The sequence below is a fragment of the Anser brachyrhynchus genome (assembly GCF_964034855.1).
Source record: "Anser brachyrhynchus genome assembly, chromosome: 3".
Classification (NCBI taxonomy): domain Eukaryota; kingdom Metazoa; phylum Chordata; class Aves; order Anseriformes; family Anatidae; genus Anser; species Anser brachyrhynchus.
Genome location: NC_137696.1, coordinates 78,342,794 through 78,353,983, shown reverse-complemented (window position 1 = coordinate 78,353,983; position 11,190 = coordinate 78,342,794). Strand labels below are relative to the sequence as shown.

The 11,190-nt window shown below is 43.0% G+C and overlaps 1 protein-coding gene across 2 annotated transcripts in view; it reads left to right on the top strand.

The window, feature by feature from the left end:
- CRYBG1 (crystallin beta-gamma domain containing 1) overlaps window positions 1-11,190 on the top strand; it is a 96,493-nt gene that overhangs the window by 53,281 nt on the left and 32,022 nt on the right. For both annotated transcript variants that reach the window (XM_080586952.1, XM_080586953.1), the window contains 3 exons: window positions 1,173-2,662; window positions 8,167-9,628; window positions 9,713-9,889. In XM_080586952.1, coding sequence (XP_080443078.1) covers window positions 1,173-2,662; window positions 8,167-9,628; window positions 9,713-9,889 — 3,129 coding nt within the window. The remainder of the gene's footprint in view (window positions 1-1,172; window positions 2,663-8,166; window positions 9,629-9,712; window positions 9,890-11,190) is intronic.

The window sequence follows — 11,190 nt, the reverse complement described above, 5'->3', positions numbered from 1 at the left end:
GCCCGCGGCGTAGGGGCGGGCCGGGCCGGGGCGGGCCGGGGCGAGGCGAGGCGGAGCGGAGCGGAGCGGGCAGACGGCCGGCGCCGGGCTAGCGGCGCGGCGTGGGGCAGCAGCGCCGGGCCGGGCGGTGAGTGGCGGGGCTCGGCTCAACGAGGCCAGGCGCCCGCCTCGGAGCCGGGCGACGAAGGGGAGAAGCGGCCGGGGCAGAGCTGCGAGCGGGTGAAGCCTCCCGAGGCTCCGTGCCGGGGCGGGGAAGGGCGGCGGCAGCCGGGGGGGAGCCCTCCCTGCTAACACCGGGTGTGGAGGGCGCTGAGGGGCGGCTGGGAGGTGCTGGGGCAGCCCGGGCACGGGGCAGGAGGCACGGCCGGCCCCTGCTGCAAGGGTTCTCCAGATCCCTGCTTGGGGATGCGCGGCTCGAAAGGCGGTGCTGGTCGCGGCGGCGTTTAAAAAGTGCTAATGTATTAAAATGCAAATGCCCCTGTGTGCTCGGCTCGGCTGTTGCGTGTTTCCTGTTTACCGCGTTAATTAGAAGTTGTAAGGGGAAACTTCGCCGAGAGAAATGCAGGGCAGCGTTTGACCCAGTAATGCGCGTTGAGTGATGCAGTGACTTTTATTGTTTTCGGCTTTCTAACCCAAAACACAAACCAAATGCGTACAGGACTTCATTAAGGAAAAACGAAAAAAATGTAACGCGGCTTACACCTTTGAAACTCCTCTCTGTAAGCAGAAGCCTCAGATCTAACAGCCAACGTGGAGAGAAAAGTTAAGCTCCCCGCTCTTTTTCCGACACGTAGAACTTTGACCAAGCGTTTTGTGTCCCAAATCCTGCAAACTCAGAGATGCTTTCCTCTGTTACTTTGCATGTTATTAATTAAATTGTGCGTTAGTTTGAGATCTGGGACATATAACGCTGGTGTTGTAAGGCAAGGTGAGCACACCTGTAAACAAGCACAGGCTAAAACCTACCAAATCTTGGGATTCTAACTGTTCTTGAGTTGTCTTGTTTGTTTTGAGAACTCATATTTTTCAGTAAGCAGTTAGGATTTTTTCTTGTTTGTTTTGCTTTCCCATTTATCATATCCTTTTAATTTCAAGGTGGTATTAACACAAACATACTTATTAGAGAAACGCGTTTGGCATTAACCAAATGTTTTGTTTGTTTGTTTTTATAGTCCACCTCACAATTTCCAGATTGTTCGAGAGAAGAGCACAAAAAGAAACCGGTTTTGGAAAGACTTGGAAATCTGTTTGGTACAGGGAAAAGGAAAAATGTCAAAAGTTCGTTAGATCACACGTCACATTGGAAAGGGGAGAGGTTGGTTTTGCCTCACAAAGTGCAGCCAATATACTGTAGACATATAAAAGAAGGACCTGAAGCTCTTTCAGTACAGAAGCAAGTGAGAAACGGGAGTGGCGTCTCTGAGACACAGGAATATAATTTCGGTGGGGAAGTAGGATCTCCGTATCACGATACGATTTCAGAATGGAGTGGTAGAGGAGTCTCTTCTGACAGCGAGTGGTCGCCAGATTGGAGCAGCAGCAGTGAAACCATTAAAAACTCTTTCTTTGAGAGTAGCCTGAATGTGGAAGCGTTGGAACCAGAGAAGGAGTCTGTCACAGATATAAATAATTCCACAACTCCAGATTTTATAAAAAGCTTGAGGAATTTGTCTAGTGAAGATTTAGAAAAGAGTATCTTAAGCCACAAGCAGCTAGTGAACACGTGGGTGTCTGAGGAGCCTGGGCATGCAACGCCAAAGGATTTGCCATACAAGCTGGAAACTGTGGCAAGTGAACGCCCACATTCTGCTAGAGTGCTAACAGTTGATATCTATCTTAGAAAAACAGACGAACTCCTTAATGAACCTGTGACTGTTATATCAGAAGAAAGTTGTGGTGATTCAGACACAATGGATAAGAAATATGCTAATAAAAGATCTGGAAAAAGAAGAAAATCTCAGTCATCTAGTGATATTCCAAATGGAGAGAGAAACCAGACTGAGAATACTGCAAGAGAAGATTCCGTTTTTGAGGATGATGTCCCTTCTGAGGTGTTTTCAGACAAGGTTATAAACTCGGAAAGAAAACTGAAGTCTCCTCAACAGACTCCTGAAAGGAATTCCTTTTCCCCAGGTAATAACCCGGACCTAAAAGTTGTATCTTCTCACAAAGGCACATCCAAAAACGAAACTGACAAAGCTAAACAGCAGATCTCAACCACGACCCCCACAAGAAGAAGATCATATAAAAAGAACCAGTTGGATGCTGTTCCCACTTCCCCTACTGGTTTGAAGAGTCAGATAAAAGATTATTCCTCAAAAAGGCAACCTTTAGCATCAACGGAGAGTACCCCAATGACAAAAAGAACTTCAGTGGAAAAGGGAACTACACCTGGGGCTTTTGGGGAAGACAGCTTGGAGTCTCCTAAAGCTTCTTTGGCCGATAAGACAGAAAACAATGCCTTCGCATCTGCTGAAGGCAGAAATGAAACCAAGACAGGAAAGCATGGTAATGATTCTGATGGAAGAGCTTTCTCGCGTACCGATGGGATTAAAAATGGAGACCTATGTATGTCAGCTGAGAGACAGACAAGTTCTGATTTAGACAGCTTGAAGCTGAAGAGTTTGGATGCTTCCAAAATAGTCACGACAAAAATTAGCCTGTAAGTAACATAAACTACAGTTTACCTTCTCACTGTAGCAGTAATTTTGCCTATATTTGTATTTAAGATTGCATAGGAGCACTGGCTATGTATTTGCTATCTAGGTTATTTTCAACTAATTAAAAACTGGGGTTTGTTTGTTTGTTTGTTTTGGATTGTATTTACAGTTACCACTTAACAAACACTGTAATATGCATGTGTTAGAAAAATAATTCTTTCATGTAGAGGCAGTTTATGTCAGTTTTGTTATATGGAATAATGTAATAAGCATAAAAGCTGTTCTGTCGTCATTGTTGCCCCTTTTGTTGCTCGGATTAGCTCAGCTCTCATTGGCCTTAATGTGGTTTTGCTGTTTCCAGTCAACTGAGGATCCGGTTGAAGATTTTGTACATTAAAATCCCCAAATTAGGAATGTGTTCAGGTTATGCTTTGAAGCAGCAGCAGGTCTGCTCAGCTGTTATTTTAAGAAGAAACGTAGGATGCAATGTAGAACTTACTTGGTACTTCAAATGATACGGTAAATCCTACTCCAGAAATTTGAATACTTATGACAGCGACTAAATGGATGTGCAGGTTGAAGCACGTAAATTCTTACGCATGGGCATAACATCAGGTATTTGCAGAATTATGCATCTGTTAGTTTGCAGAATTTGGTTTTAAAGAGGTTGTCCTCTGTCAAGCAGATGTGATCTGCGCTTTCCTTAGTGTTACAGAAAGGCGGATGTGTTTGTTGCTTGTGCTGTTATCAAGTCTGATTCCAGCTATTGATTTCCTGGGTTCATTATAGTTTGGTTCTACGGTGAATCATCTTACTGCATTTGTTATTTCTGTTGTTTGACTTTCATGGGTACGTAATAGCAGGATTGCTGTCCTCTCTCTGCTGTATTGATTTGTAGGTCCTGTCAGAGTCTACCTGAGGGACACTGAGTGTTCAGAATCGTCTTCCTCTTGTGTTAGAGGGTCAGGAGAGTTCAATGTTAGAGCTTAAGAAGCACACAGGCTTCCAGTTGTGCTTCTCACATCTGCGAAGTATAGAAACTTTAGGAAAAATAGGAACATATTCTTTGCACAATTTGTGAAACCCTACATCTATTTTGCTCCTTTTTAACTGAATCAAAACCACCTCATTCTAATGGTTTAATTGTGGTATTTTTGTGCATGGTGATGCTTTGCCATCTGGCAGCAGAGACCACAAATCTTAATCTCTGAAGTTGTGTATCTTTACAGCTTTGAAGGAAAGTAGCCCGCATATTTTTCTCTTTGTGTCACTGTCATTAGTGCTGATAAAGTTACCAGTGCTCGCATAGCTGTATTTTGTTTTTCTGGGTATCTGCGTGGCTTGCTGTACAGGGAATTATCTTCTGCTGTGCTCTTAAGGTACTAGACGAGTACCCCTTCTGACAGCTTTCGTTCTGATGAACAAACAGCCTGTTGTGTTTCACCTGGTGTTGTGGGCTGTGTGGCGCTTGGTGCCCTGACTTCAGCTGCTGCTACAAGAACTTTAGCCCAGGGTGGGGACTGCCCTGGTGCTTCAAGGTTCCTGATGCGCCCGATAGATACTATTGCACAGTACCTGGCAGTTTCTTTAGCCAGAGGAATTGATACGGCCCAATTACCCGGTGTAATTTGTGGTCATTGCTGAGAACACGTGAACTAGAAACCTGGATGTGAACTAAACTGCTATAAAATGGGAAAGGAAAAGTGTAATGATACCATTACTAGAAGGTTTGTTTGTGTTCTCTTCTTACTGCTTTGAACTAGAGAACAGCTGCTCTTTCCATTTTTAAAGGTTAAAAATTACCCTGAGATCCTCCATACCTTTTCAGTTTGAAAAACACTGATTTACTCAGAGACTCATTTGACTCCTATAAAATGGAATAACCAAAGTAGTTTTCACTTAAAATAAAAATTCATAATGTCTGTTACTGATGACATTGTGCCAGTTCTGGGCATCAAGATACTTTAGGGACATTCTCAAAAGAAGTTGGTTTTGCCGGTTCTCTGCAAGCAGTGATAGCATTTTCTCTTTTCTCCTTTTATGTCTGTGTAAAGTGGGACTTGGAAGTCACAGGATGCTTTGCTTTTAGCTTTTGAAAGCAGAATTTACCAGGCCTGAGATTAAACTTAGGTTTGTGTTACCTCTTATTCAGCACATAAAACCTCAGGCAGTAGTTACTTTGATGTGCTTCACGAAATTCTTGGCTTTAGTTGTCATATTTGATTTTCAGACATGTTTTTTTAGTTGCCTTTGTGGCTATGCCCACTTGCTGAATTATTCTGCTCTGTTAACATGCCATTTTTCTTTGCTTGCCTCAGTCTGATGTTCTGGCATCAGTTACATGCTTGACAAGGTCGTTTGGACAGAAAGCTTCAGATATGAGTCACCTTCCGTTTCTGACTGTGTTAGAAGAGGGTTAACTGCTTGCTTCCACAGGTAAACTGCAAGGTATAGCCTAAGAGAAGGACATTGGTATTTCTCTTGTTCTTGCTTGTTCCTGGCTAGCAAACAGTTTGCAGATCAGCAATGGGTAGCAGCGATCAGCCACACCAGGAGGTGTGTGTGTAGGAGTGTTTGTACCATTACTTGAATCCATCTCTCGGTGTTTTCCCCCCGTACTAGATGGGAGACTTAGAGGCTACTCAATCAGCTTGCCCTCCTTCTAAACAGGCTTGGAAGTTGAGAGATGCATCCTTCAGCTGTATTGTAAATCAGCGTTGTTCAGCGTGGGAAGAGGTGTAATGAAAGGCTTAGCCACACGAGGCCAGCGCTGCTGGATGGGGCTCCGAGGCTGAGCTTTCCACTGCTCTTCGGGCTCAGCTGTTTGTCTGCTGCTGTGCAGAAATACTGACGCGTAAAGTACAGGCTGCCGAAGCGGTTGTTAGTGTAAATTTGCAAAGCTCGAAAGTATACCTTTGAGGTGTCAGCTGCTCGTCTCCAGAAGTTGTAGGTGCGGCTGATAACTATCAGTGTTAACCGTTGCACTTGTTTGTGTCAAGGCGTACAAGGAAAGAAGGATTTCATTAGGAAGATGCGTGTTGTTTCGTTGAAACACGTGTATTGGTGCAAGTGACGGGCTGACAAAAGGATGGTGTGGGAATGAGGCTGTTCAGATCCCCAGGCTGTTAGTGACACCCCTTGAAGTACAGGCAGAAGGAAAGGAGAAGTACCACCGTCGTGTAGTGTGTTGTTCGGCAGGTGAAGGTGAAGCCTGGACTGGCAGGCTTAAGCGTAGTCTGGCAGAAGCACAGCCAGGAGGTCGAAGGAGAAGGGGTTTGGTGCTCGTGCGGCTGAATCTGGGCCATGTTGAGGAGCGCTGCCTTCTCTCCCCTTCCAAATCTGTTCCCCAGGCACAAGAGAGATGATGGCAAACTGGAACAATCCTGGTGGCGGGCTGCTGGGAAGGTGGTGGCACTGCGGTATACCATGTGAGGAGAAGCTGGAGCATTTCGGTTTGTTCAGTCGGGAGAAGGATATGGGTACCATACTCTGCCGTCATCTCTACCTATCTCCACAGGCATCAGGAAGGCAGAGCAGCTTCTTCTCTGGCATGCACTGAAGGGACAGTGGCCGTGGTTGCAAGTTGCAACAATGCTCTTTCAGTGGGATACCAGGCAAAAATAGTTCAGAGGGGCTGGCCTGCTGCAGTGCTCCTCTAGTGAGTTTGGGAAGTACCCGTCATGGGAGATACTCAGAACTTGGTCAGACAAAGCCATCGGTAGCCTTGAAGCTGCCCCTGCTTGGAGCGGGAAGCTGGACTAGATGACCTCTAGAGGTCCCTTTCTCGTACACGTTTTCAGAAAAGAAAAAACCACCATAAATTACTTTAACTTTTAAAAGTTTAGGGAAAAACAGTTGTATTGGAAATGAAACTTAGGGTCTAAATATCTCAAATTTTATCTTGTGTGATAGCTTCTTCCCCACCTTCCTCTTCTCAGAAGGAGGACTTCAGTTTTCCAAGTGGTTTTTATTAGCTTCTGTTTGAGGTATGGCAGGTCAGTCACTTTGTAAGTTTGCTCTTTCCTGTTTTATTGGTCTCGTGTTCTTCATGGGAGCCTGCCAGCTGGAGCAGGCTGGTAGCTACAGTGAGCACTGTCAGGAAGTCTTCTAAAATACCTGGAGATTGTAACAGTTGCTTTCTGTGTAGTTTCTTAGGCAGCTCGTTTTGGGTTCGTCCTGGTGTGGTGGTAAGTTTGTTCCTTGTGCTTTTCCCAAGAAAAGAAGCTTGTGCAATGGTAGGGTTTATTTCTTGCTTGGGCTGCGTTTCTCAAAAAAGAGGAGAAAGGAGTATTTCTGGTACTATTTTTTTTTTTTGTGTTAATTCACTTGTACCTCCCTACTTCATTAGGCTAAAGAGCCGTCTGGCAGCTCCATGAACAGTTTGTCCTGGAAAAAAGGAACAAAACGCATGAATACCAGAATCATTGATAGAGCTTATCAGGCCCCTGCAAGCTGATTTTTAATAATCTCCCACTGTTTTTACTTTTGTTTCTGCATATCCTCTTGCTGCTGAATGCCTCCAGTTTCCTTTTTGGAGAGCAGCTCTGGCTTTGAGGTGACAGTGGGCTGCTTGGCACTCCTTGTATCGGGCTGATAAATTTTGAAGACATGTCCTGCTTTTTCACAGCTGCTCATATTGTTCCTGCAGCAGCAGGTGACGCAGACAAATGCAATGCTTTTTCCTGGATCTAGGTATTCAGATGAAGGAGGTTTAAAACGGTCACCCGTGCATCAGCAGCCTTCTGCCATAGCATGCAAGTACTTTGCGCTGTGCTCTCATTTTCCAGCCACTCTGGTGGAGAAGTCTCTACAAGTGTTTCCCAATTCAATTCTTGTAAATTCAGCAGGGTTAGTTTACACAATTTAAATTGTTAGCTGACTTTACCTGAAGGAAATGGGAGAGTCCTCACATGTGGTGTTGGCTTAGCCAAATAGTGCTGAGCACCTGCAGTGGATCGGGGACTATGATCTTTTCCACCAGCAATAATGAATCCGGAAGAGGTCTTTCACCTTGATTTAAGGTTGCTTCTGCAGGACAAGGGCTGCAAAGAATCTGAGCAGATGTCTTCAAAACTTGTTGGAGAGGTATATTCAAATGTTAACCAACTCATTATCACCTTAATGAATTGGGATTTGTTTCCTAAGCTCTGTAGGGAATTGCATGTGTATAATTTATTCTGCCTATTCACTATTAAATTTTAATGTCTGTCAGTCATAAGTAGTTCTCTGCCTCATTTGCAGATGCTGTAGGCTGCTGTGTTTCTGTTTTACAGAGCATTAAAGTATTAGGTGCGTGTTTGAAAAGTATTCTTATTTAGCGTCTAATTTATTTTTGCTGTTGTTCACGTAGCTGCTCCTTTTTAAATTCCTTTTGAGATACCGAAATTTAAACTGAATGTGACTATGGAAAAAATCATTATAATGCTGCATTTTATTGTTTTAAAAGCTGTTAAAAGTCTTTTCAAGATTGCTGAAACATATAACTATATCACTTTGCTTCCTGTAGTCCAGCCAAGCCGAAGAACGTAGAACTGAATTTTAAAGCGCCTACAAATCAAGACAGTTTAGAAAGTGAGCAGGATACTCTTGAAAAACCAGTTAATAAAACTAATAGCAGCATTGCCAACAAAATCTCCTTGTTTGAAAATAAATGCGCTAACCAGAGCCAGAGGCCTCCTGACATCTCTGCTTCAAAAAATAGTACTGTACCAAGCACATTTGTTGGCAGAGCAAAGCTGAAATTTGGAAAACAACCTAAGGAAAGTGAATTGCCTGATAAAACGTTAAATAAGCAAAACAGTCGCCAGAAGATATTTGAGAATGGCACATCAGAGAAAGAAAGCACTGTGGAATTAAAAGGCAAAAATGAAGAAGTCTCTGCATCTCATGAGGATGTTGGGAAGGCAACAGAACTTAAAGTCAAGGCTGCAATATCCCTTTTTAACCAAAGTAGCAAAATTGATGCTAGCGGTGTCTCTCTGAAGCATCTTGATCCAGAATTAACCACAGCTAAAAAAGAAAGTTCACCTTTTAAACTGTCTTTGCTCTCACCTGTTAAAAGTGAAAGCGCTCAAGACAATTCCTCTCAGAGAAATAACACAAGCTCAGAATTCCCCAGAAATGAAGAAAAGGTGCTGTCAGACACAGAGGTTTTATCACCTAGCAGTGATGATAAATGTCCTCTACAATCTCCTCAGGTTTCTAAATCAGAACCTCAGAAGATGGAAAATGGAGATAAAAAGGCAAAGCCTGGAGATTTGAGCTTTGAGGCACTGCAGCAAGATGACAGCAGTCTAGGTAATATATTGGTGTCAGAGCACAACAACGATGCACAAATGAGTCCAGGCAAAACTTACAATGGCTCTGCTGAAGATGATAGTATTTTTGATTCCCCAACTGACATGAAGAAGTTTGCTGAAACAATAAAAAATTTAGACAGCTCGGTTTGTTTACCACAGAAGAAGAAAAGGTCGAAGCTTCCCAAGTCCCCAGCACCCCACTTTGCAATGCCTCCAATTCATGAAGACAACTTAGAGAAAGTATTTGATCCTAGTGTGTTTACCTTTGGGTTGGGACTGAGAAGGGAAAAAACACAGGATCTGTTACCAACCCAACAGATTAAAATGCAAAGTTTGGAAACGATAGCCAGAGTGAGGCCCAAGCGTGCATCGACAGAGCAGAGTATAATATTTAAAGCCCTGCAGTCATGTAATAGGGATGAACCTGCCTTTACTCAGGAAATAAATGGAAAAGAGATCAATGATGGTACAGATGGTGAAGTTAAGAGATCCCGTCTTGAAAAAAGCTCACTCTTCTCAAGCTTGCTGTCATCTACATCTAAAGAAAAGTTCCTTAATCCTTCCGTGACTTCAGTAAATAACACAACAGCTTTTACAGCTGAGTCCTCAGGGGTGCCTTCTTTACAACAGGATGTTCCTGGGCCCTTCAGCATGTCTCAAAAATCGGAGGTAATAAAGATCATTCATGAAATGCACCCGTGTAAGATTCTGTTTAGCCGCTGGATAGCTGTTAATTTTGATTTTGCAATTCAGTGTCTTTCAGATATGAAGTTTCCAAGTTATGTGGAGAAGTACATGCAACCAGATAGCACAAAAAAAGAACTAAGCTTACCAATGCCTAACTATGGGAACCCTGAGAAAAGTTTTTCCAGCTGGTTAGGGACAAGCAGATATGAATCAAATGTCCCCACTGGTTTATTAGATGTGGATGTAAGTATCGTGTCATTTAAAGTCTGTCTGTAAAGCTACCAACTTTTATATTTTCTGTAGACAATGTCTGTAGGTCGTTTTTGTTTTGTTTCCCTTTTTAGTGGGATAGGCATAGATTATAGCTAGACAGAATGAGCACGGGTATAGTAGCAGTTTTATTTGATGTTTGCTACACATGAAAACGAGGTGCATGTGATAGCATCTGTTAACACAATTATGTTTCTTTGTGGTGCCCTTATTCTGAGACTCTTCACAAGTATAAATTGTCTATTTTTTATCGTAAATTGCTAGAATGCTTTCTGCAAACTTCAGAAAACTTCTATCTACTTCTTTTGGCACTAATTCCTCTGTTCCTTCAGTAAGACGTTCAGTCATTGCACCGTTAAATGAGTAATAGAGCAAACTTTCTCAGTCTATCCTTTCTGCTCCCAGTATTCCCATACACTTGGTAGAAGATATATATTCTACAGGAGTAATTTAAGAATTGAATAGTAGTGCTTGTTGAAAGTGCTGCTACAATGGAGGGATGCCCCTTGGTCTGACTCTGAGCATCAGTTCGTCATGAGTAGAGGCAGACCTGCATTCTCCCTCAGAGGCAACTTTACCCTAACGTGGGATAACTGGTTTCTATCTTCAGAATTATGAATCAACATGCTATAGTATTCACTGGTTTTGCGGATGTTGGTCATTGCTGTTGCCTAAGAGGAAAAGTATGATGAGGAGATTGAGGAACCATGGGAAGAAATATGTTCTCCAAAGTTTAATAGTGATATTAATGTGATTTGTGGAATTGAAGTAGCATATTATAAGCTTGAGAAGTGCTTTCCTAAAGCAAATGAGTATCTGCTGTTACAGTTCTACTAAAATGCATGGGGAAGTAGAAATAAATTCTTCCTTTTTTGCCTTGCAGATAGAAATCAGCCATACTTCCTTGCAGTTTTGAGGATGTAGATTTTCTGTCACGAGAAGTTTTTAGTTAATGTGGGGGTTTAAGTTAGGGGGTTTACTTGCAGTGGCTTATGCGGCCAGTTAAAAAGGGGTTCCTACTCTGGATGGTGCTGCTAGGATTTCAAAACCTGAATTTGAAACTAAATGACTAATACTGATATTTTGTCACTTAAATTGTTGTCCCAGAGTGAGTTGCAATATTTCATTAGAATATGGAGGCCTGATGTGGCAAGGGTGTGTATCCACACATAGGACTGCTCTTGGGAAAAACCCATTAGGCTCTGTAGGGTTTCAGGACTTCTGCAGCACAGTTGCTGACTCTGAAGTGTCTTGCTCAACTTACACAGGAGTCG